The sequence below is a fragment of the Aulonocara stuartgranti genome, assembly GCF_965226115.1.
Source record: "Aulonocara stuartgranti genome assembly, chromosome: 16".
Lineage (NCBI taxonomy): Eukaryota > Metazoa > Chordata > Actinopteri > Cichliformes > Cichlidae > Aulonocara > Aulonocara stuartgranti.
Genome location: NC_138952.1, coordinates 14910607 through 14937237, shown reverse-complemented (window position 1 = coordinate 14937237; position 26631 = coordinate 14910607). Strand labels below are relative to the sequence as shown.

The 26631-nt window shown below is 37.4% G+C and overlaps 1 protein-coding gene across 16 annotated transcripts in view; it reads right to left on the bottom strand.

Annotated features, from left to right (window-relative positions):
• The window catches only part of LOC309690249 (uncharacterized protein), a 109712-nt gene extending 84747 nt beyond the window's left edge, over positions 1-24965 (bottom strand). For 5 of the 16 annotated variants that reach the window (XR_014271679.1, XR_014271680.1, XR_014271681.1 and 2 more), the window contains exons 1-4: positions 22261-22458; positions 21846-21893; positions 18658-18734; positions 13352-13412 (exon numbers count right to left, since the gene is read on the bottom strand). Coding sequence is in view for 10 of the 16 variants with exons in the window: in XM_082507187.1 (XP_082363313.1) it covers positions 13352-13412; positions 18658-18670 (74 nt within the window). In the remaining 6 variants the exon portion in view is untranslated. The other 11 variants (XR_014271683.1, XM_082507188.1, XM_082507189.1 and 8 more) reach the window with 11 other exon arrangements.
• Between the last annotated feature and the right edge of the window lie 1666 nt (positions 24966-26631).

Sequence of the window (26631 nt, the reverse complement as noted above, 5' to 3'; positions counted from 1 at the left end):
TTATCATGTTTAAATACAGAGCTAATAGTGTACATTAACTAGAAGTGTAGAAGTGATCATATATCATTTGGCATTGTAAAGAGGAAGAGCAGAGGAGCATCCTTAAATGATCAACGATTAAAGAGATCCAACTCTTAACCTTAATAGGTCCCCGTACAACTGCACGATGATGTTACTGCGAGTTATCTACAAGGAGAATCTGATGTAAGCCAAGCTTCCTTTAATCTTAAATTAATTCAGTACAAGATTAGCGCTGCTGATGCATATAAGTGATGTAAACTCGGACAGCAAACCCTCTGCAAATGCACTATTTTAACAATACTGATACTAAAACTGAGGCTGGGGTCATCTCAAACAATTATTCTATTTGATACATAGTTTTCCTGCTTCAAGCTAAGCCTTTTCCCCCCCGTTTATGTTAAGGATACTATAAGTGAAGTGAAGACAAGATGCTTCATCCAATTTAGCACCTGGAAACTGCCTTGTATAAGTGACTGCTTGCTTCACTACGAACAAGCCAGCTATGAAAGGCACGTCAAGACTTCTTTCTGGTTGCACCGTGGAGAGCTACACACTGTAGCTGCCTTAAAGGGCTGCTGCACAGAGGTGTGAGAGGTCCTCTCAACCAGATGTTGTGTGGATCAGTCAACAGAGCTAACGTGACACACTTTGTAGAGAATTACACTTCTACCACAGCGAGCTTAGGGCCTATATGGTCTCGCTAATAAACCTGGACCTTGTAATGGCTGTCTGATCACTCAAACGTAGGAGCAGTAGCAACAGGAGGACAAGGAAATGTCATCCAACATGGATAGAAAATGTACCTCCACCTTTGTTTAAGGTTCATGCGGGCTGAGTTTGATTGGTTTCTGTGTTTGTGCCAGTGCTGACTTGTTAGATGTTATACGCACCAGACTTAAGAGTTTTTTTTAACCACTTGGCCTGCTGGGGAACCTGGCTGTCCAATATAGGCAGGGTTTATGAATGAAGCTCTACTAGACCTTAAGGAGCTGCACTTAACATAACCTGAGCAGATGAACAGTAAAATAAAACTACTTATAATGGCCAAACCTAATGAATTGCAAGAACATTTGGTGGTATTATTATTATATAAGTGAATCAATAAGGCCAACTGAATTTTTTATTGCCATTACTATTGACAGATTTAATAAATATTAGAAATATGTTATTTTAACCCCCAAATATGTTGACTTCTGGACAAACTATTGGTTGGCGTTGGTATATATATATATATATATATATATATATATATATATATATATATATATATATATATATATATATATATATATATATATATAGATAGATATGGATCAATGCATTGTTGATTTTGCTCTTTTCATAAGGTTTATTGACAATCCGAAAGTATTGATCGCCACACTTATCTTTATCTCCATGGTTAGTCTGTGGTCTGTACATACCTTTTGTGTGTAATATCCCATACATGTCATCTGTAAACAATAGACACACTGTGACATAATATCAATGAAGCAACAGCATAATATTTGCATATCACAAAGGTTCCACATGACAATTATTTAATAAATTAAGCCACCGATGTGTCTAAATGTCCCTTTCTTTTTACAGTTCTAATAATTATAATCCCTTTAAAAACTCCAGAGTTAATCCAAATGCCACTTAAGAAGACTTTGTTTGCTACACATGTAACAGCCACCGGCCTCTTGTGTCTTCTTCCATAGCTACTGATGTATTCTATGATAAAAACTAAAAGCCGTACTTATAAAATGCATGAGTGAATCAAAATGCTTACAAACTTGAAACAATCCATTATTATAGAAAGGATTGAATTAACTCCACTCTTGCACTAAGAATTGTTTGATGCCTTGAAAGATAATTTGCCATGTAATTCTTTTCACCTACACAGATGCACCAGCATACGAGGCGTACAGTTTTTGGGTTTTTTTTCTCCCTTACCATGATAACAACCATTAATTCATCAAGAGTAAATAAAATATTTTGTTGGGAAGGGACATTAATTATCACATTCATCTGCTTGCTGTTCCAATCTGAGCTATAATGAAATGTGCTGTAATAGAGATTGCTCTTGGGGAGGCAAGCCGTTTATGAATCGCTAGAGGTGCAGCAGCTGCCTTCCCCCTTGAGAGATAGAAATTTATGCCGTATACCCTGCTGATTGTTGAGAAGGTAAAGAACCAATAGCAGCATGTTCAGAGGTTTAATTTAAAGTGTGTTTCTCACTAGGCTGCTCACAACACTTAATTAAACTCTGCTGTTTTGGCAATGACAAATGCTGTGGTGCAGGAGGAAGCTGGGCTGCTGTGACTGAGAGGCTTTTGTAATTTCTTTCATGTGCAGCGATGGCCAGATCCAGGTCAGAAACTGTAGAATTAAAGAACTAAACAAGATTCAGACATGGGGAATAGGAGGGCAAGGGGGTGGGCGGTTACAGTCATTTCTTTCGCAGGAACACATCTATTTTTCTCTCTTTTTACGTCCTCTTTTTCATTTTTGGAAAGTTTTGTCATAGATTTATGAGGGCTTAGCTCCCGTGCCTGGTTTCCCGCACGTATTGCCTTTCACACTGTCGTTTCCTAAGGCATGTGTCTACTTGATGGAGACTTCAACATTTTACTGAAAGGTATGATGAATAAAATGAATAGCATGTTCCTGCACAGAATATTGTTCCTATTATTTTGTAATGGTCTGATCTTTCTATTAAGTCTCTTACCATGACTCTTGATTTGCAGAATCATATTTTTTACCACAGGAAACATTAAGTTTAAAATATTCAAGCAAGTGCGAAATTTAACTTCAGAGGTCTAACACACAACATCAAACTCAGAGCAGTCAACAAACTGACAGGGAGTGACTAATAGCTTTTTTTCAGGGTATAAATCCAATTCATGCCAAACAAAAATCTTATTTTGTTTCTGTAATGGTATGAACCGTATTACTGTGCATTTCATGAGATTCATTTAAAAAGGTGGAGCCAGTCTAGCACACAGCCTCTGCAAAGCCCTGCTTGCTGCCGTGTTATGAAGTCGCAGAACTCTGGCTATACTACCAGGAAATAACCACAAAGATGCCTGCGAGGCATAAACAGGAGCTGGAGCATTTCATTCAATAATGTAATCCATACTTTTAGGTAAAAGACTTAAATTCTTATGTACTTTTTTATTACTTGAGTGAATGGCACCACACATTTTGTTTCCTGTCACATGTCAATCTTTTTACGCAGACCTTTACCACAACTGTATAAATAAGTAGTGTTTTTACTGGTACAAAGCAAATAACAAGTCACATGATACAATTTCAAGGTGTTTCCCATGAGCACAAGCTCCTCAAGATTTAGTACCTTTAAATGCTAATACATCCTATTTTAGTACATTAATCTTTTTCTTTTTTGTAGCCTAATGTTAGATACTATTATTAAACTCTATATATAGAGTCTGTAGCTTATGTTTTTGCCATTTTCTCAAGGCAAATTCTCTCTCCAGTGCAATACATTAATAGATATGGACAGATAATTATAACTGTCTTCAGGAGCATGTAAGAATGTATCTACCCATTCATTTTGAAATTTAGTACAAAAACACCATTAGAGGTGAAAATGTTGTGACTGTGAACGTGAGTATTAAATATAAAAACAGAAGCACGCATATGTAAACAAAACAAAACAAAAAAACAAGAAACATTGTGTTTATTTAGCTGCTCATATAGGGGATGCAAACAGCTCTATATGTATTTTGGTGTTCTGTAAATGCCAGGGAGACACAGCAGCATCCGTTGGAGTTAACGGTGCAGCACTTTTGTGTTCAGTAGCACAAATCATTAATCATGAGGCCGGCCATATTCTTGTAGTGCCTGTGCTTTCATTACTGGGCCTAATTAAACAGTTCTGTGAACTGGAATCTCAGATTCCTCTGTTACAGATTATCATTAATTATGGTGAAAGTGCTCAGAGATGTTGGACTCAATTATATTCTGCTCAACCCTGGCAGTGGGGTGATTCATTGTTCTGAGCACTCCACAGCCGTACTGTCTCTGCTTATCACCAACCTCCACTTTTGTAAATTGGGCTCTGCCAGCCAACAAACTAAGAATTATGTGCTGCTTTTTTCATTACAGACATGTTGGAGGAGCACAGACCAATTAAGGGTGGGATATTTTGTGTGGAGTGATGAGGCAGGCATTGGTGCAAGGAGATGGGGGTTGGATGGGGGTACTAAGGGAATGAGCTCACCACCATGCTTAAGTTGGGGCTTTATTGCCATGTGTGGTGGATCTCTCCACCAGGTCTATTGACTGATTATGCTAAGCATATTTTCTCAATATCTCAATGCTCTCAGTATTGTAATTGTAAAATTAGAATGTGGACAGATATGATACTGATATTTCGCTGCCAGTACTGTATACAAACACAGATTTTCAGTGTTGTGGAGAAGGGTTTAAGTGGAGATTTCTATTATAGTGGCAGCTTGGAGTGTGTCTAGCTGGGAGGAAAGTGATAACTTTTCATAATATTTGTGTATGACATGCAACTTTTTATGCAGCTGAACAATGTCAATATTACTTCTTTGGTCTTATGCAGGGTATGTGGGGGTCTATGATGGAAACAGTGTATGAATTAGATTATTGGTCACCTTTTTTGAGGGTCAGAGAATTGAGAGGAAAATCTGAATCAAAGGGAAGTCGACGTTCCAGTGGTAAGCTTAGGCCTTAGCGGTTTGTACAATTTCATATGCCACAGTAGGTAGTGATTTTAATATATATGAAAATCAGGGGGAACTGTGTGCAGGTGTTGCTTATAATATCACCAGTGGGAGATTTTACAAAGCAGGGCTGTTTTTGTTTCCTCCCACTACAGGGCTGTCTCAGAATGACTCAAAAAAAAAAAAAAAAATCAGTCTCACTTCCATTTACTTCAAAAATTAACACCTTGTGGTAAAAAGGGAGAGATGTGAGAGGAAGACAAAGCCCAATCTGAAATGTCAAAATTTAATTTCACAGTATCTTTGTTTTCCTCATAGTTCCTTAAACTATGGCTGATCTAATCCCATAATTCCCTCGGCAAAGGGGCAAGAAATGGGATTTTTCCTTCAAGTGACATAGCACCAGCTCATTGAAAATGTAATGCACTACTTCCAAGTCACAGGTCACCCGGCAATCTGAATTTTAAAAGGACTGTGAATAATATTCTGTTTTATTTTGAAAATGAACTTTGTGGCCTCCATCCTGAATCCAATATATGTCTTAATCTTCTGGGCTCTTGAAGCTCACATCTATGGAAGAAGGCCTTTGACTCCTGAACCTAATAAGGAAATCACTTGTTTTCTCATCCATCTTCCCAGTTTTATAGGGCCCGACGCAAAACAGTCTTTTATTTTAAAAGTATCAGATGAACTGTAAAATATGTGTTATATAATATCGAGGCATTTCTTCACTTTTATACGTACGGAAAAAAAATTACTCAAGAGAGCCAATACAACACTAATCTGTCAGTAAATATAATGATAATATTATTGTCATCATCATTGTTACCATTTTTTTATTATATTTTACAAATTCAGATAGGGTATCTTTTCCACAGTGCATCCTAAAGATGAAAAGATTATCATTTGGGCATTTATTGTTATTCTGAACTGAACGTGGCTGACAGTGGCAGTGAATTTCAGCGTTAATTACGCACTAACCTTTTCAGAATGGATATTTAGACATGCTGTGTCCTGCGACTCTGAATGTTTCAGAAATGAAAACATCCAACGCCCGATCAGTATCTACTCACATTAGCATAGTGTTTTAAAGCCCAGTGCCCTAAAACATGCCACGGAAATCCTCTCCTATTCATCTTAAAATAGCCACTTAACTTTGACTGACACTAATTCTTACTACATGAAACTGTAGAAACCCCTCCATTTCCCCCTTCTGTCTCTGTCAGAAAATTACAAAAGACAGAGTTTGTGATGTCCCCAGTGTGCAAATCCTTTTATTCTGTCAGATTACAGCATTTGATATGACGTAGTGCGGCATTCTGGCCTCACATGCCTGCCAGAAAGAAGGGACCTGTCAGCAGCAGAGGAGAGCAGTGCAGATCATCACTCTGACTGATCCACAGGCCCAGAGACTGTCATCTCCTCCGACTGTACAAGTCAACACAAATAAAAGTGAGGAAGCAAAAGCCATAATGACTGGGAGAGATCCAGGCTCATTGTGGCCATTACTTTTATTCAAACCTTACAGATGACATGATGTGAAAAATGAGCCTGTGTCTAGTCGGGTGCCCATTAGTGAGTGAGCACATTATCTCCCCTTTTTCACATTGAATCTCCTCCCTGCATGCAGTGGCAGATGCTCCCGAGGAGTCACTCACTTTTATGGGCTTTTGACTGCAGTACTCTTTTAAATACAGGGGCCTCCACTAGGCAGAGATGATGTATGGCTGTCAGTGCTCTTTACCTCACTGACAGATGCCTTCAGTGGATCCCTGCTTAAACCTTCTGTCTAAAACTAACGGGGACAGCTAACCTCTTCCTTCACAGAGCAGACAAGCATGCATCAAATTGATTATTGCTGGAGAGGGGGTGATTTCTAAAAAATCTCTATTACCAGACAATTACAGTGCAATTTACTTAAGTACAGTCTGAAGGCAATCATGAAATACAATTCCCCAAAACCCAAACGAGTACTATACTCAGAACCTAAAAATTATAAATATTGAATCTATTATATGGAGTATAGGAGAAGATAAATTTGATTACCACAAAATGAAGATAGACTAGTGGCCCACACAAAAAAGAAAAAGAAAAAAAGAGGAAGAAGACCCATTGAAGAAATGTTAAACCTCTCGATGCAGTAACACCGCTAATTGTTATCAAAAATCCCCAAGATGATGAAGGAAAATCGGTTACTTTGTCAGATTACTATGTTTAAGACGCATGGAGGAGACTGACAGGAAGAAGAAAAAGTGCTTCTCTTTCTTTTCCATCTATCTAGGTGGCAAATTTATGTGGTACACACTCAGGAAAAAAAAAAAAAAAAAAACTTGCTTGGAGATATTTCAACCTATTTTTTGGCACATTTTCAAAGGAATGAAGCAACGCAAATTTACAAAGCCTCAACTTTGATATGAATTCTACAAATTCTTTCAGTGAACAGACATAACGGCAATTCTTTGCAGACTCTTGGCAAAACCCTCCATCTGATCTTTTAAGGGCTGATGAAATGAATATGTAAAAAGTGGAACTGTAGGAAAATAAGAAAATGTGTGAAGTGAGAAATAAACATAATGTCAGCTGAGAAACATGTGAATAAATCCCCTTTTTCATTCCCAGTGGCCAGTCATGCATCAGTGTACAGTGTGCTGCAGTGAGCAAATATTCAGCAGCATGGAAACCCCCAGAGAAGGTGGAGCTTATTTTTAAAATAACAAACTTTATTCTACAATAAGAAATACATCTAGATTCGGTGCTACAGAGCAAAGCTCAGAGGTTGTGTTCGGTGACAGGGAGCCTTGGCTTCTCTCAGGCATGAGTATGAACCACAGCCGCCTGGTTCAATCTAATCTCTGACAAGAAACAACAAGCCTTTGGGACACCCCTGGGGTCCACCTCAACACCACACAACATCATAAGCAGCTCAACTCAGAGGGTTAGATCTACTGTAGCTGTCAGGGGAGAAATATGTTTCCATTTTACTACTTCAGTGGCAAGGAAGACCATACAAATGCTCCTCTATTGCCTTCACTATTGCTCACTCGTTTGAATCTCTCTTTTCTCTCTTTCGCCTCTGTCGGTTTTCTCCCAGCACACATACTCAAGGGGTTCCTTGGTGACTGCGTCCCATTACTAGCAAATGACAGCTGCACAACAGAGCTGAATGTCCCCAGTGACTCTGTTCACCACATTCCCAAATCCAGAAGTGTGCAAGATAAACAGGATTTGGTCGTTTCAACCCAATTCACTTCTGTCTGTTAAATTAGTCATTTGAAAAAAGTTGTTCCAGGGATCAACAGTTATGCAAAAATTGTTATAAGATATTAATATTTTCTGAAAGAAATTACAGCATTTTATCATTCCCTTGTCCAACACACACAAACTTATCAGCTGAGCAATGTTAATTTATCAAAAAGTGTCAATACTTGTCAGTGAAGTACTAAAACCAAAGATATACAGAGAGCAGTTATGCAAACTTAGTTTCATAATTTTTAATCAATTCCAATTAGTATATTTGCAAATACTGACAATATGAATGGTATGTCAATATTATATACTGCAGTATCTAGGCCATTTTTTAAATTATATGTTTATAATTATTACTGATTCCAATAAGCCTATTTCAGTAACAGTAAAGTCAATTGCAACAGGCTGTCATTAATTTCAGCAGCAAGGTGACTAGGTGACCATTTTATCTGGTCACAGACAGTAAATTTCAGTACCACAGGGTAATGTTAATACCATCAGGGCAATGCCTGTTATGCACAGAAGGCTTCACAGTATAATAGTTTATAGACGCAAGTTACTGTTGACTGTTCACATTGTTCACACTGTTCAGACAGTCTGTTCCACTGTCAGTGTTTATCCAAACATACTAAGTTCCAGTGATTCCACAAGGATCTCAGGCATGATTGTGTTAATCACCTGACACACCTGATTTACCGATTCATTTTCCCCATTCATCTTGGGCAAATGTAGCGACAGCTTGCAATCTGTTTGTTTTGAGTTGTCAAAAAGGAACCAAAGGCATGTATCAACACGGAATAAATGCTACTGCAAGATGTCACCGGCTGCACATGAGATGATGAATTGCAATCATATGTTAATCAGTCGAAGTTGCAGTGATGAGTTGTTTACATGGCGTTCCGTCACGAACCTTGGGCTGCTTTATAGATATGGGTTCTCAAACTGACAGGAGCAGGTTGCCATTTGTGGTACTAATGAACAGCCTTAACTTTTTTTTTTTTTTGTTCTTTTTATCTTGTTTGTTTTCCAGCACCATAGGAACAACTAAAAATGCATTTATGGATTAAAAAGTGTCTTCAGTGAAAAATTAGCTGAGTTTGCTCATGCGATTATAATTACTTTCTTTAAATTTGGCCGCTTGTTATTGTTGTTACAAAATGTATGCACGACGAGCGCTGCTAAGACTGCCTGACAATACTGCAAAACCAGTAGCGTTTTCATCCTTCATCACTCACTGTATTGCTCTCTGACATGCATGCAAAACCATGTAATGTATGTGTGGGTGTGTGCGTGTCTGTTGTAGAAAGCTGGCCACAGAGCAAACAGCAGTAGGTCCAGCAACAAGGTCAATACTAGCGTAAGTACCTTTTTATTTCCCTAGCCTCCCACAGTGTTAGATCCCACAGTTTGTCCAGCAAACGTACTAATGACTGGGATAGCCTTTCTGCTTTGCTTTTGGTTTCCATTGGTAGGAGAATGGGCAGGAGCTAGCTGATACTTTAGTAATTAGAGGACACTAATATGACAACACATACACAATCTGTAGACTAATATTGAGATAAAAGGGAATTAGGTACAAGAATCAATATCTCAGATATTAAAACGACCTTAGTATATATATTAACAATATTTTAGCACATAATTTAAAAAGAATATCTAAAATATAATTATTCTCTTCTATTATTAGTATTCAATAACAATATCTCAGAAGTGACCTAACTGTACCTGAAATTTTCTTTAAAAATAAATGTGGAGCTACTTGGTACGGTTGATAAAGCAACATTATTATCAGGCATATTTTCATGCAATAATTAACAGCACACTACTTGACAACATTGATGGCTCTGCAATCTTGCATCCTGTCCTACTGGCTCAATACAACCTCTGTCAGTCATCTAAAGTGTACAGTAATGCTGGGGGGTTATATTTGATGCACTGGCATATTATTTCTTCAAATGCTGCTATAGTAAAAGTAAAACAAACAAAAAAAAACACCTTCATGTTTCAAGAGGTGTAAATGTATTAAATTACTTCACGCCAAGAACACCATGCGTTCAGGAGCAGCCTGTATTAGATGCACACCTTTTTTCATCATATTGCAAAACAACTGATATCAGACTTCAAATTAATAACCCACAATAACACAACAAGGGACACTAGGGTCATTTCTGGTCATGCTGCATCTGTGCCGATATTATCAGCCAATATTCATTTACTGATCTATTGGTATCAGCATTTAACTGCCAATAAATGAAAGTAAAGAAGAAACAAGGAGAAGGTCTCTCAACAATGCCATCAGTGTTGTTGCATATTTCGTCCACCAGAGGGCACTTCACTATTGGCATCACATGTTTTTGAATACCACAAACACAATAATCAGCTAATCTGAATAGAAGCAGGTAGAATAAATAAACAGCTACACTTAAAAAATGTAAGAGAAATCTGTTTATAAAAATCAGTTAAGAAAAAAAAAAATAGTCCTATATTTCATACTATCTGATTTCAAAAATCACCAAATATCGGTATCAGTATCGGTCGTAAAAATTCTGTATCAACTGGGCTCTAGAGGACGTGGCACTATATGGCATTACATTTAACCAAAAAAAGCATAACAGGCAGAAGGCTAAGCTTTGTGTCAAACATTAATTTTTTGATAAAAGACTCAGGGTAGAATATTTATGAGTTTTCTTGGGTGATTTTATTTTAAGCTATTTATGTTTCATTTCTTTTATGATGACATTCAAGTGTTTAGTGAGCCATTGTAAACCTTTATAAAGCCACTTTTTTGCAGGAATAGTAACAATAATAATAATAACAGTATTGTGACACACTGAAACTGCCAGAACCTTTAAAAATTACTGTGATGTCAATTTCTGCCCAGCACTAATGCACAGCACACTGCAAGTGAAGTATAGCGGTGAAAGCCCATGAAGTTTTTAACTGTTAGCTGATGCTGCCTTGAGGACTTGATCAATCCTGCTTAATGAAAATAGCCATGACTCTCTAAGGGATTTATTAAATAAGTGAAAATGCAAACAAGGTAATATTTTTAGAGAACTGGAAGTGACAATATAACGAAAGTAATTATAACAGTATATGAAAAATGCAGCGAGAGGCTGCTGTGTGTAAATAAATTAGAATCAAGAGTAAATAGAAACATCACAAGCACAGACACACTTATAAACTATGCTACAACTAAATTGCTTCCACACTCCATGGGCTCAATATGCGATTTAAAAGAACCTAGCGGTGGCAATATTCCTCTGATATGGTGTTTAGTTTTAATAGGAACCCTCAGCTCAAATATGAGCTGACAAACACAGCAAGACAAACACAGTCTCTCTCCGGCAATGAAATATACACTATCAAATAGACCTGTACCTTTTTGAATCCGCCGTGTGGGTGAAACTAAAGCGCAGAACAAACAGCATTCTGATATGGCTTTGAGGGTGATAACAGCGTCTGACAGGGTGGAGAGAGCAGCCTTTGGGCTCGGTGCGAAAACACAACCTGTGATTGACATGATTCCCTGGCCTTAGAGAAGTTTACCTTTTAATAAGGGCTCAGAGAGGCCCTCTCAACAGCCTAGGCTCTCACCGACAGCAAGGGACGTTTGGGGAGGTGTATGTGCATATGTATTTATGTGTGTTAGGCTTATTTGTGTGCATGTGTATCGACCCACATGTGTATCTGTGCCCACTTGTAGCAGATTTCAATCAAGGATTTCAGCCATGCCCAAATATCCCTTCTCTTTTGGGCTGAGTTGTTTGAAGAAAATGAGTGGATTCAGGATCAAGAGCCTTTCTGGAGGAATTTAAGTCTGTTTGAGGATTATGACTTCTTCATCCTGTACAAAGCCTGCAGAGACAGCTATATGCTAGCCCTTGGTGGCCGGGCTTAGCAATGCATTCCAGACTGCGATATAGAAGAGATAAAACCCAGGAAAGACATCACGGCGTTGGGCACAGATCTGCAAAATAAACAGGGAAATCTGAACCTTTCCAATTTTCATGTTGAATAATTCTTTCATGGTCTTAGAATATGCATGCTTAAAAATGTTACAGATGTGCTGTAATAGGAGGATATGTGGGAGGGTGAAGAAAGTTTTTCCTAGTAACCTCAAATAATACTGATGAAAACACTGCTCTTTAGCTGATAAACATAATTGCAAGCCCGCTTACTGCCTTTGTGAAATCCTGCAAACATTTCTCTGTACTTCTGACTCATGATTTCCTCTTCATGCCGGGGCTTGTTTCTTTGAACTCATCAAACTGCTGCAAAAGCCACACCTCTTTTCCTCTGACTTATAATTACAATTATCACGCCAACACATCCCCTGCCAGCTCTGCTCAGCATCTTCAGGTTTCAGCCAGGCTTCCTGCAGCATTGACAACATGCCGGATCTATTTCTGAGAGATGCCACAACTAACCTAGCCTCCAGTGAAAGCCACAGTGACTGTGAGGGCCACCTCGCATAAACTTCAGCTGATGAGAAAATAATGTCTGCACCGCGGCCAGCTACTTCTGGATCATCTCTGGAGCGAGCGCTGCTCAAATCTGTCATTATTTACCCTGTTTACAGCATAACCTGAAAGCAAAACAAGAAATCAATAGAAAATGGGGACAAATTACTGTAAGCATCAATATTTAAGACAGCTGAGATAAAGGGCTCTGAGCTGGTAATAGATTCTTTCCATTTACCATAAGCTTATTGAGAAGAGGGTTTGTCAATTGCTGATAAGCCCATTAGTTAGTTGTTGATAAAACAATTTAGTATCATTAAAGCTCTAAATATAACAAATAGAGCTTGTTAAAAGATAAGATTAATATCTAGCAATCATGTTGCCTCTCTTTTCTGGTGCATTTCTTTATTTTGACATAAACTTCAATGTAATTGTGTAGCTCATAATGAGAATTTACAGCAACATTATGCAGCAAAATCCAGTGAGTACGGTTGTTATGCATGAAATGATCCAACTTCTGATACCAAGTTGCCTCAGACTCTGACATTACAGAACAGAACGTTGATCTTGCCTGTCTACCAAGAATAATGAATATTACCACTAACTATTAGAATGTTAATACCATTATAAAGTATATTATTAATACATCGCACACCCAAATGTCCCAAGTACTTAAACAGATTAAGAACTGTAAGCTTAATTTTCCTTATAAATCCTACTAACTTGAATTATTTGAGTTCCTGGGACATTTTCTTCCTATTTAAGATGTAACTGATTGACTAAGCAAAAGATACGTTTTGTTGTTATGTGGACTGTGTAAGGAAAGTTTTTGCATTAGTAAAATATTATGTATGTTTTTCAAACCACGTTGTTGTACGTTTCTTCCATTATGTTTTCTTTTTATTTACTCAGGCTGTGTTTTAGTACCTTAGTGTTGGATTAGAGAAGCAGTGGCACCATAGGTGGAGTGACACCCCTTTGCTGGTATCTACACAGAGAAAATTATTTCTGATCAGAGAAATTCCATGCATGACAAAAACAATATCAGGACATTGATTTTACTCACGCTACAGTCCTTTTGTGTGTTTGTGTACCTTTAATCCCATGGGGTATGACAAAAATGATCATAAGTAAAAATTAAAATGCAGCATGTAATCCAAGTACAGTTTACAGTGATTTTGAGAGTAAACATGCTTTATTCAGCAATAAAAGACACATAATAGAACACACACATAGACAGCTAAAACCTCCTAACAGTATGTGAATCTCAAGAGTGCTTTGCTTTGTTGTGAAGGTTACCTGACTTTGCTTTACCCCAGAGCAAAGAGACTCAACTCGCTTCACTCTTACATCTTTTGTTCTTGATCAAGTTTACTAAACCCCGTACAAAATGCAGCCAAACGCACGAAGCAAAGCGATCATCCCGGGCAAAGGAAGCTATGAACGAGCAGGAAAGAGGAAGTAGCATCTCCAACAGACAGTCGCAGCAGGGCACGGACTAACTATAGCCACATCAATGACTAACTCTCACAGCAAGGACACCTCCCTTCACTTTGAAAAGAAAATAAATTAAACAACAAAGGGGGACACTGACATTCACAGCCTTTCAGTTTTATTGCACCAAATAACTACTCGTCATACTTCCAGCACAGGATCATTGTTAAGTTCAGTCCATAAAAACAACACGAAGAAGAAGAAAAAAACATTTTGAGAACAAGAAGTTTTCTTCCCAGCTGGAATGATGATTGCTTTATGAATTTGTAGTTGATGTAGAAAAAGGTTCCCTCATCTCCTGGCCTAATATGGTCATTCCAACACAGGAGGACACCCATCTTTGTACTTCTTCATGCATTACACACACAATCAATAATGGAAAAATATACACTGTGAAAGGCCTTAGTTGCACTGCCTACAAGCGGCATTGATTAATGATTTTGTGCCAGTTATGACAGCAAGGTGCATGCAGTGAAGAGAGTGGAAGGCCTTTTTAATAGTGCAAGGAGAGAATTAAATCAAACCCAGGAGGGCCTCCACTGGAAAGGAGAGATGCTGCATCTCTCTGCTCTAAATCACAGCTCTACTTAAGCCCAGCCTTCTCTTTCCCCATTTTTCTACATTATCAAAGGAAACCTGTCACTGCTGTCTATGGTAAAGTTTACAAATCATGATTTATCAGAGAGAGGATCTCTAAACACCTGTGTGAGAAAATAAGCATCCCCTGCATTATTATTTATAGGCCAAAAAGTTTGTTTAGTCTTCCTTTGACTTGAGAAAGCGTTTCAAAACTTTGAAATCCAAGTTTTGAAAAATGCATTTAAAAAGCATTTGATTCCATTTGCGTACCTGCATATGTCATGTCCAAACAACGTCTCAAGTCGTTAAGTCGTCAGTGCAAAAACAAGCAAAATGCAGCTTGATATTATCCCAGAGTTGGCTAAGTTAAATTTAAAATTCCGCAAAAACAAATTAATAAATAAATAAAATACACTAGGAAGAGAAACATGTTTAGCAGATTTATAACCTCTATTTTCTTTTCAAAAGGCTGGAGATTCTCAAATAGCCATGAGTCTTTATTTCTAACAACATAAGGGAATCCTAAGGATCCTCCTAGGTCTGCTGCTAGAGATGCAAACATCACACTTAAAACCTGCAATCCATACATTTAGCTCAGACATCTCTAGAAAAACAACATTTTAAATACACAGTACATTCTGAAATAGTCCATTACTTATTTTTAAACCTTTATGTCTTGAGAGCCCTAAACCACAACCCAGTTTTGAGACACTTTGTGCAGTGCAAACCGACAAAGCCGCAGAAGCTGGGGAGAGAAAATCCTTCTTACTGGCCACCAAGGCCAGTCGCTACCAGAATACTCCAGAAAAAAGCAGCAGCCCGAAAGCCATATAAAGAGAAGAGACGAACCCAGGGTGATGAGCACTCACTCTGTCTTCTCTTTGTTCCTAATACAGAACTTTCTCCAGGCATGAGCTTTCTGAGTAAGATATATACGACAGAATAACCACAGTGCTTTGTTTGTATAGAAAATACATTAGGATAAGACTGCTGCAAAAGTTTGAAAATGCCATTGGGGATTAGTGTGTAAATACACATTGTTGATGGGAAACTGATGTCATTAGAAAAAAAGATATATATATATATATATTATTTTAACAAAGACTGTAATTAAATAGAAAACACACATTCTACACATGTGCACTTAAAAGGAAGCAGATGTAACACAAACACTGAATATGAACATTTTTTTCCTTTTCTATTATTTTGTTCCATTAATATTTCAGTTTAATAATTAATAATATTTTTTTCATATCAATGCCTAAGAGTGTGATGTGAGCTGATTTGTGTTGTTAGGTTAATGGCCTGTGCATTTCAAATGTTTCACAGTAACATTTGAAGACAACTGGTAAAAGTGTCCACTGACTACAAATGAACAGAGCTTTAAATCCACCACACTTCCTAATGTAAAACAATTTCTTTTAAATTTAAATGGGGGTTTTTATAACCATAACCAAAGCAAATATCAGTTAAATAATAATTTCATAATTTCCCAAACTTTAAACACTGACCAGGCCTGAAGGTTAAAGAAATCACAAACTCTTTTACTATTTAAAAAATGTTAAAATATTTATACGAGAAAAAACAAAAAAACGAGGGCTTTGGGAAGGGGAAAAAAGCAAACAAGAAAACCGTTGCTCTAAGGGAAGTCCAGGCTGTAAATGTGCACAATATTCCACATTATATACATGTCATTTCAGAGTGCGCTCCAAGTGACGCAGTGTCAAATCTGTGTGACAGATTTAGGTGAACGCTGGTGAAGGGAGCTCTGCGTGGGGAGAGCGGCTTAGGGCTGACTCAAGCAGCCAGTACAAGATCTCCAGCAGGCAGAAAGGAGCCCTTCTCAGTGCGGAGCAGATGCCTGTCCAGCCCACCAACACCGAGTGCCAAGCAATAACCTGACACCATTGCCATCTTCTGACTATATTCACACATGACTCTTGGTATATACTGCGTATGGCGAAACACTGACAAGAAAAGAAAATGCAAAGGAAAATTTAAAGCTGCTTCAAAAGGCTAAAGTCGAGTGTTCTATAGATAAAACCAATATTAGGAGTTTTTTTATTTTAGTAAGACTGAATTGGTTCAAAAAGTTCATGCTTTTCATGATATATACAGAGATGTGAACTAAGACACAGAGCCAGTATGTTGATTTATAATGTAATGTCTCCCTCTTTAGGTGGATATTGTGTGCGTCTTTCAAGAGTCCAAAACAAGAGGATTTGATTTTGACTGAGGACTACTTTTGTCTTTTTTTTTTATAAATAAAAATAAATCTGTGTTTGTGTATTTTTTTTTCTTCACATAATGTTTTGTGTTTATGTGCAGTGAAACTTGAATTTAAAAAAGTACCTGTGGACATTTTAATTGAACTATGATGAGATTTAACAGTTTATTTTGAGGTAGAAAGCAGTTGTTTACGCTGAAGTTTAGATGTAATAGTGCTCTGAGAGTAGGATGCTGGGAAATCTGGGCGCTTCCTGACATCTAGTGGACAAAACCAAGACTTCGCCCATGCTAGTACAAGGCAGCTGCACTATAAATGCAATTTTAAAGAGTACATTTTTCATTAACAGTGCATATCTAGCCAACATATTCTGGCAGCTTGCAGATACCATTTAGGAGTTGTGGGGTTTTGTTTTCTTTTGTTTTAAAAGCTTAAATGTTTAAATTCCATTCAGGCATATTCATCACAATAGTAGTAGAGCCTACAGTATTCTTAGTACTTATTATTTTTTTAATACATTATGAATCTTCTTCTGAATCTATCACATTCACCTTTATCATACATTATAGGTACAAAGATAATAATAATCTAGGAAGACAAATGAACCCAGGGTAAATACACATATGTAGAAATATGAGATACAGGAGATTGTTTTCCAGCAATAAAAATCTTTTTGCATTTGAAAAACATGGTGGTGAGAGCCTGTTCTCCTGTATCCACATGGGCCAGAACAGCTCGCAGTTATTGACTAACAGTAAATTGTGATTAAACTAAGAAACTTTGAAGGAAAATGTCAGAAATCTGCATAATAACAAATCGTTCTATCAAAGAATGGTCAGAGCTAATGTTTTGGAATCGCCAACTTATAATTCAAACTAGGGCTGGGCCATATCATACCGTTCACGGTAATACCAGTATAATGTTAGGCAATGATAAGAAAATGAAATATCGCGATAGAATATGGGTAAACACGCATGCGCAGTGCCTTTGTTTTCATACGCACATGGCGGAAAAAGCATGGCGGCGACGGAGAATGAGGAGGGCGAAAGCGGATCGTTGAATGAAACGGATGACCAAAGTTTAACCAAAAGGTATTTCCAGTGGAAATTGGCCGACATATCCAAATTCCACTGGAAATACCTTTTGGTTAAACTGTCAGCAAGGAATTTGCATTTGCACTGTTAATTTTTTTATATACCTGTTTAAGTGAAAATACATTGATGGGGTTCTTTTGCACTAATAAAGTTGTGGAGTTGTAAAGTATTTTGTCTTGCGTCAATTATATCGTTATCGCAAACGTTCAAGTATATATCGTGATAAATATTTTTGGCCATATTTCCCTGCCCTAATTCAAACCCTAATGCACTACAAATGTCAAAGCGCCTCACAGAAATGTGAGAAAGCCAATCAGCAATTTTTTGAAGTTGGTCAAGGATCACTGTAGTGCTTTACTCAATGTAAACAAAAAATAGGCTCAGAGACCCAATCTGTAACCATCAAGCTACCATGGATAACAAAGGAAAGATTTGTACAACAATTACTTGCAGTTGCTCTGACAGTGAGTACTAAAGTCCCATTCACAGGCCTAGAGAATGATCAGTAACAAGAATGACGGCACTCACTAGCCATTGCTTGCAAAGAGGTATATGGTGCTGTACCGAAAATCTCATTGTATACACAAGCTGATAAAACTGCAGTTGGTTTGGTCACTAGCCTGTTGCTGCGGTCACCAGTAGCTTGTATAAATGACACTGACTTCCTGCAAACTGACACAAAACTTACCAAGCAGTACTGAAAACACAAAAGAAAAGGAGAATGTCCACCTTCAAAGTAAAGGTGAAACTTTTACTTTGAAAGCAAACATTCTCTGCTTCTGGTCAGTGTCAATTTCAAGAGTCACTACAGCTCATAAAGAAAATAGAATTTTTCTTACCAGAGGTTATCATGGGTACGGCCTTAATTGGTGGTTAATAGGCTCAGACTCCCCTGCCAAGAATGGATGGACGGATGCTGCAGGAATAAGTATAAACAGAAATGTATGATCTTAAAAGCCTGTCCATCTTTACCTACAATTAAAGTTTGTTAAAGACTCAGTTAATCAGTAAAGTTGTAGTTTTACAAACAACCTACCTTAAATGTTTCTTTACATTGTTCAAAATATATCATTCATCAAGCGTTCTATATTAAATTATTATGGGACAGGTTAAGGGTAATTTAACACCAATTTCACTTCATGCTGGCCAAATAATAATAATAATAATAACAATAATAATAACAAAATACTACTATTACTACTAATAATAATAAAAATAAAACCAGATGGTATATTTGAAACTATTAAACAGCCTGCTGCTTACATAAACCGCTGTCTAAACTGTTCTACATTTAGTATAACATCGCAGCTATTGGATACAAGATTATTTTATAACTAAAATTACTGTAGGGCTTCATTTTGGTTTGGGCTGTATTTCAGCCACAACACATGTAATTAACTCAACTAATAAAGCAGTCATTACCTCAATAATCAGTATCAATAATTAAAAATTGACAAAAAAAAAAAAAAGCCTTCACTCATACCATTAGGTCTAATAACTCTAAATTAAATGCAGCTGCAGAAGCTATATAAAATGTGTCATCTTGCAAATATTGAACGTTTTGTGAGTTTCATTTTGTACTTTTCTCCCCAAAGTCACCTTGACATTAGTCCTTCTCACTGAGACAGAGCAGCAACATTGGATAGATGGAAAGCAAAGAGGACAGAAATAGAAACTAACACAAAGAACTCATTTTGTTTCGTAAGTAAATGTAAATTAGTCTCACATTCTGCTTGTAAAAAAATGACTAAAAATGCCTAAAGGCCTACTTAAGATAAGCTAGCAGACTGTTAAATTAAGTTCAACTTAAAGCAGTCCAATTAGCCATTGGAGTTTGACCAGAATATTAAAGAAATTCAAATTAAAGTGTGGACAGGTAATGTTAATGAGCTAGAATGCGAATTATTTCTATTTTAATGTGGTTATTAAAGAAGACAGGTCCACACATAATCATCCATTCATGTTAATGCTTCTTTTGAACACCATCATTTAATGTTTTACTGTAATGACCTGGTCATTTTGGAATATTCTAGCAGCTTATGCACATGCAGAGACACACAAAAACACATGTGGGTACATCCTGGACAGGTTACCAGTCTATCACAGGGCTAACAGTAAATCATTTACTTTTTGTATGACTTTGTTTGGGTACTGACAGCACTGGTTAAAGCAAACAAAATATCCTAGCTTGGTTTGTTACCCTGTGAGTTGAAAGAAGCTTTTATTTAGACTTACTCGAAACCACAATCGTTTTGTTAACTACATCAATGTGGATTTGACCACAGACTATCGGTTTCCAAATTCTGGTCTCTAATGTAAAAGTTTGTATACCTCACCAACACGCCTAAACCTTCCATCAACTCTAAGGCAGTTTAAAGATGTGGTACTTCTTTCATTTAAAACATTAATTTTTCATAAAATGGAGTCCAGCCAAAAGTTACAATGCCAGCACAACATAATTGGGAAAGTAATGAAAGTGAATGTGATTTCTGAGAAGTGGCTAAAATTATTCTTCAGAAATGATTCACTGAAAAACTGTTAAATAATGAGTCAGTCATTAGTGCTTTTCTTGAAAGATCCACTTAATTCTTACAAGTTTCTAAGGGCCACTTAGATATGCAACTTCACAGGATTAAAAAGCGTGTGCACCACCTCTTCAAAGAATGGTTCTGACACGTGTGGATAGCTGGGTGAACTTTAACTCCATCTGTTAACTGGAATTAGTTATAGCTGTTCTAGAGTCTGCTAGCCCTCTGTTAAATGGTGAAATGGACCTCTTCACTGCCATCGTGCTTGTGGTGCCTTTTGGAGCAATTTGGAGTCATTTTACAAATATCTGGCCTGCTGTTTGGTTTAAACTGTCCAAAAATTTTACTTGTGGAGAGTGAAAAATAAAAATAAAAATGAGGGACTTTTGCTAGCTGTCCTTGAATTTACTTCTACTACTACTTTCCAGCAACGGTGGCAAGAGTACAGACTTTTTTTTTACTTAATTAGAACTACAGATACCTGTGTTTAAAAATACTCAATTAAATACTGAACTATTGAAGCAACTTATTTACTTAAGTACAAAAAAAAAAGTACAGGCTCTGAAATGTACTAACAGTAGGAAAGTAAAAAGTAGCTCTTTGAAGGACAGTTCTAATAACTTTTTGTAAAAAAGTAACTGAACTTGTGCTATAGTAATATAATATAAAACAATATTAGTACATGGAAAGGAAAATATTATTTCAATCTAAATTCTAATTCTCATGAAAGCTTCGATCTGTTATGTAGGACTCATATGGTGAAAGAGGTTTTTTTATTTTTAAAAACAGCTATTTTTTGTTGCCTGTGTTGTAAAGGGTGACTCTGCCTCCACAACTAAACAGGAAAGTTTGTACAGTCAGGGGCTACAGTTGGATGCCTCAGCATAGGGAAAAGAATCACAACTCACAGTAATTTCTAATGTGAGCTTCAACAGGTTTTCTTAGTGTACATGCTGTGATCAATTGACCTGCTGCTCGTTGTGGATTTACAAAGCTAATTTCAACAATATGTAAGCAGTTTCATGAGCCATCTTGACTGATATCCATCCCCTACACTGACACTATATTGTTTATACTATCTTTATGCTAGATAATACACAGTTGGTATAAAGTTGCAATTCAGTTAATTAATGGAAGCATCATCAGCGTAAATGCAAATTTATCTCTGCTACACTTGATGTAACTAAAATCCGACCTTCAGCACCACAGCCACTGTGTATCAATCCAACACAGAGCTTTACTCTGAATTCACCACAGTATTGCAAACTAACCTGTTTTTTTGTTTTTTTTTGGAAAAAAAACTACCCAATGTTTTCATGCAACACTGAATAATAAAGTTAGTATAGTTTGTTTTGCAGGACTTTTGACAAAATAAACATACATAATTTATCAAAACACATGATATACAAATCAAATATATGAAAATTGAAAAAAGTCTGTAAAAATATTTAAAATTTTAATCTGCAGATTTAATTCACGTTTGACTGAGTAGCCCTTACCATTAAATACAACCCCTCTCTTCCTCTCCAGCTCTTTTCTTTCTGGCCCTGGGAAATACAGCAGCTGGAATTTTAGCTAGCAACACAATGTGCGAGAAACTGCACACAAACAGTTTGCTGGTGTTTCTTGAGCAGACAGAAACGTTACATTTGAAATTACAGTATCTCCTAATTTAAAACTCCCCTCATGCGTCCCCAATCTTCTGTAGAGCTAGCTAGATGCTAGTAGCACAAACACAACTTGGACACCTGCACTCCTTCCGGCCTCCTTTAACTGCCCTACGAATGATACTGTTGAACTTAAACTAACAACTCGGCTTTAAAAGGTAAGGAGTAGAAAGTACAGATATGTGTTTAAAAATGTAGGGAGTAAAAGTAAAGACTTGTCGGTAATGCTCAAATAAAGTACAGATACCTGAAAAATCTACTTCGTTACCTCCCATCTCTGGAAGTATGACATTACTTCCGTTGTAAGTTTCTTCACTTCTCTAAGGGATGCAAATAGAAAAAAAAATTAAAATGAAAATTTTGCACCCTATAACGTGCTGATTTTAGTTTCTGTGTTCAGGATGGGGTCACCATTACTGTTCTGAAGGCAGGACTGTGATGCAGTTTTCTGCCTCGCCACTAGAGGGCACGGCCGTTTTGTGAGTAATGATTTGACTGGGATGAAAATGGTGTTCATGGAGGCAGTGTGAATCACAAGTTATGCTCGGGAGCAGTTTATGTGGGTTCAATGAGAGTGTGTGTCCATAAGACTGAACCACCCACACACATACCCACACCCACGCTAAATCTGCCATTAAAGAGCTGAACGATCATCCCCTGTCCTCGTTATTTTCTGGAGGGTCATAGTGGCACTTGACCTGTGCACACCCTGCTATCACCACCGTAGAACTGAACCTCATATCAGAAATCATCATAACAATTACACTGCCAACACAACTTTGCACGCTGACTCAAAAGTAACCTAAAATCCAGAATGATATTAAAGCTCCGTGATTACTGACCCCAGCCCAGCAGTCAGACCATGAACTTCAACAGGTAACGAAGGCAGTGATGAACAGTCACGTTTGTAGCATAGCCTCCATTTCCGCCTGTGCAGTGCATGTTTCTTTGGTGTGGCTGTCGCTTTAAAGTCTCGGTGGGCTGGTTTTAAACTTGGCTTTTTGTTGGCCGTTTTGTGTCCACACTAAAAACTACAGACAGCTATGTTCCCTCATTAGTCCTCAGTAGGGTTGCCAACTCCCTGAAAAATAAATAAGGGACACCTCGTGGCCAGGGCCGGGCGACCCAGTTGTCTTCACCCTTCCCAGTGTGGTGAATTTTCTAGCTCTTTTTTTGTGTGTGAAATTATTTTTTTAACCCTTTGACTTGAATTTGATTTAAGTAGATGTGTATTCTTTGTGATATGAACACATGTGAAACAAATGATCATTTAGCCATTTATTTTTAGCTCAAAATGACAACATTAACACAATAAAACAGGTCTCCTTCTTAAACAGAAGCCTGTCATGCTTAACTTTTGAGAATATAAGTAAATCTTTCTTTAAAAGAACTCTGTCCTGCTTAACTTAAAATAATAGAAAACAATAGAAAGAAAAACATTCTTGTAACAGTGCACATTTAGTGCATTTAGTACAATCGGCTTCAGTTGAAATATTATTTCAGCTTTTCTAATGCTAATCAGCTGCTCCTGTTTGTAAACCCGCTTGTTCCCATGATTACGCATCTTAACTCATCATCATTATTCATCTATGTATTACTTTTATGTATTAGTCATCTATTTGTTGTAATCATCTATCCTTGCAGTTGTTTATTACACAAAATAAATTATATTATCACACTTCTGGCCACATAGCGCTGATATTCACTGCACATGCCCATATTAACTTTTTCCAGCCAGGTGTTTTCCTTTTCCCATTCTTCCCTTTCTCTGAGGGGAACAAACATTGCTGCTCTAATGCTGGGCTCACACTGTGCGGTTTTAGGCCCATTTTGAGCCGATTTTTGACCGATTTTGGCCTTCATCGTGCATCGTGTAGTATACGTGGGGTAACGAGAAGTGATTAACACCTCACGACCAGCTCCCGATCATCAATCGCTCGTGAGGGTGTCACCACAGCCGCTCACACTGCTCACGCGCAAACACGTAAACGTTGGTGTAAAAGATGGAGCAGCACGGCAGTGCAGCGTGTGATCTGGACACAAGCGATGGAGGCACAACTTGTAGAACTTTGGAAAGCTCATCCGAGCCTTTTCGATGTGGCATCACAAAATTATCACGACCACAACAACCGTGAAAATAGTTGGATTTACACTGCTGCTCAATCACAGCTGCCTGATCATGTTTTTCATTAGCAATTTAGCAAAGTTGATGGTGGTGGTGTGTGTGTCTGTGTGAGTGTAAGACGGAGAGAGAGAGAGCGCGACAGATTTTCTGTTATAACCTTCGTGTTATGGAGGCACAGTGTGAGCACTCAGGTCGCATCAGAGCATCGGGCGGTATAGTGTGAGACCTGCATCGTGACCTACCAACTTCTAACCCCTGCGAGTCAATCGTGCAGTTTGAGCAGGAGCTGAATAACGTGACTGAAAAAATCGCACAGTGTTTGCCCAGCTTTAGGTGTACTGTCGTCCGAGACTTGCACCGCAGAGTCGGCGTTTGTTTCCCTGTTGGCCATGCTTCTTGTTGTGGTCATCTGTTGTCTTCCGGTATTTTCTCCGTAAGCGACCTTTCCTCGACCAATGAGATGAGTGATAATCTGAATTGTCATACTCGAATTGTCATAAGTGTGCTGTCAGCTCATTGGTCACAAAGCAGGAGAGGGGCTGGGAATTATGTTTTCAAACAAAGCGTTAATTCCATTAAAAGTTATAGACTACTTTTGATTCTCACTGTGTTACGGGACAAAGTGCGTCCCTTATTAGCTCAATACGGGACGTGTACTTTTGTTTCGAAATACGGGACGATTCCGTATTTTAAGGGACGGTTGGCAACCCTAGTCCTCAGCAGCAATTATGTGATCGGCATGACTGAGGAGGACACTGAGCAGATGCGCCTATGCAGGTCAGACTTTTGGTAGTACCCCATATATGTCTTTGGAACCAAAAAGAGGTAATTCATCAGAGGTATGTAAACCTACTGTCTTATAAAATTATTTTAACATTAAAAATACTAATTATTACTGTGCTGAATTTGTCTTGTCCTTTGAGAAACTTTGAAGATAATTTTGTCGACGTGGACAAACTAAGATAAATATCTCAAACTTCCCATCACATCATTAAGCTGTAAATGCAGTTTTTCATGTTAACATCCTTGAAAATCTAATTGAGAAACAGTGATGGGGACTCTTGAAACAGCAACCTGAGACTGGTAGAACAAGAAAATCATTCATATCTCCGCACTCAAACAACAAACACATTGTAAGTGCCTGATGTGAATGTAATGTTTTTGGTTGATGAGGCACAACGTTTTTGTGCAAAATAGTGTCTTTTGCCAGCTCTGTGTGAAATTTCATATAATCTGAATTTTAAAAAATGTAGACAGGGTTATTTATTCTACATTTACCATATACTGCAAGCTGAATAGATTAAGTTGGATCTTACACATTTAAAAATTACATTTGTTGCAGAGTGAGAATATTGTAGGTATATAGTGGGTTAATAGGATTTACATACGGTATGTCTCCTCCTGGAAAACCAATGAAAGTGTGAAATTTCACTCGTGGGTTTGTCTAAGGTGTTCAAAGCCTCAAATTAGTTTGAAACACGCCTTGGTGTGCATTTTACAGTTGGTAAAATAAGATTTGGGTTTTATATACAATGTTTTAGTTGAAAGATTTATGTCAACTTTAGCGAGGCTTTCACTTTGTGGATGCAGGAGACTACAGGCAACAAAAGGAAAGCCTTTGCTGCAGCAGTCCAAATGAAAAATTAATTAAAAAAAAAAAACTCCAACAAACTAGAACCCAAACAACACAAAGTGTGACAGCAAAAACAGAGGGGGGCATGGCAGACACTTTGCTAAAGACTAAGGGGAAGACAGGAACATAAATACACAGAGGAGTCATTAATCAACAAGAAACATGAGCAGAAGACCGATGAAAGTAATTAACACATGAGAACAATCTGGGAATTCAGCAGAAAACAGAGACAGGAAGTAACAATTACAGGACATGAAAGAAAAAAGAATCTTCAAAGTAAAAGCGAAAGTAACCAAAATACAAATGGCAAGGAAACAAGAAAACACAGTAAAAAGGGAACACGAGAGGGCAAAGACACTAAAGCTAAAACAAGACAAAGAGGAGGTGTAAGACGATAAAATCAAAGCAGGTCTGGAAGATCTAAACTTAAAAGACTAAAACTCGTAATATTTAAGAATAATAAAGAAATCCAAACAGGAATAACCAAGAAATAAAAACTGTCCAAATACAAAGAACCTCATAATATCATGACAAATATGACAACATATATATGTATATAAACACAATTTTTACACCAGAACCTGAAAAAAAAAGTCCCACGATACCGATTAAGGTACAGCCTTCTTATAATAATGGAAAATTACTTATATATATATATATATATATATATATATATATATATATATATATATATATATATATATATATATATATATATATATACACACATACACACACACATATATATATACACACATATATATATATATATACACACACACATATATATATATATATACACACACACACACACACACACATATACATATACACACACACACACACATATACATATATAT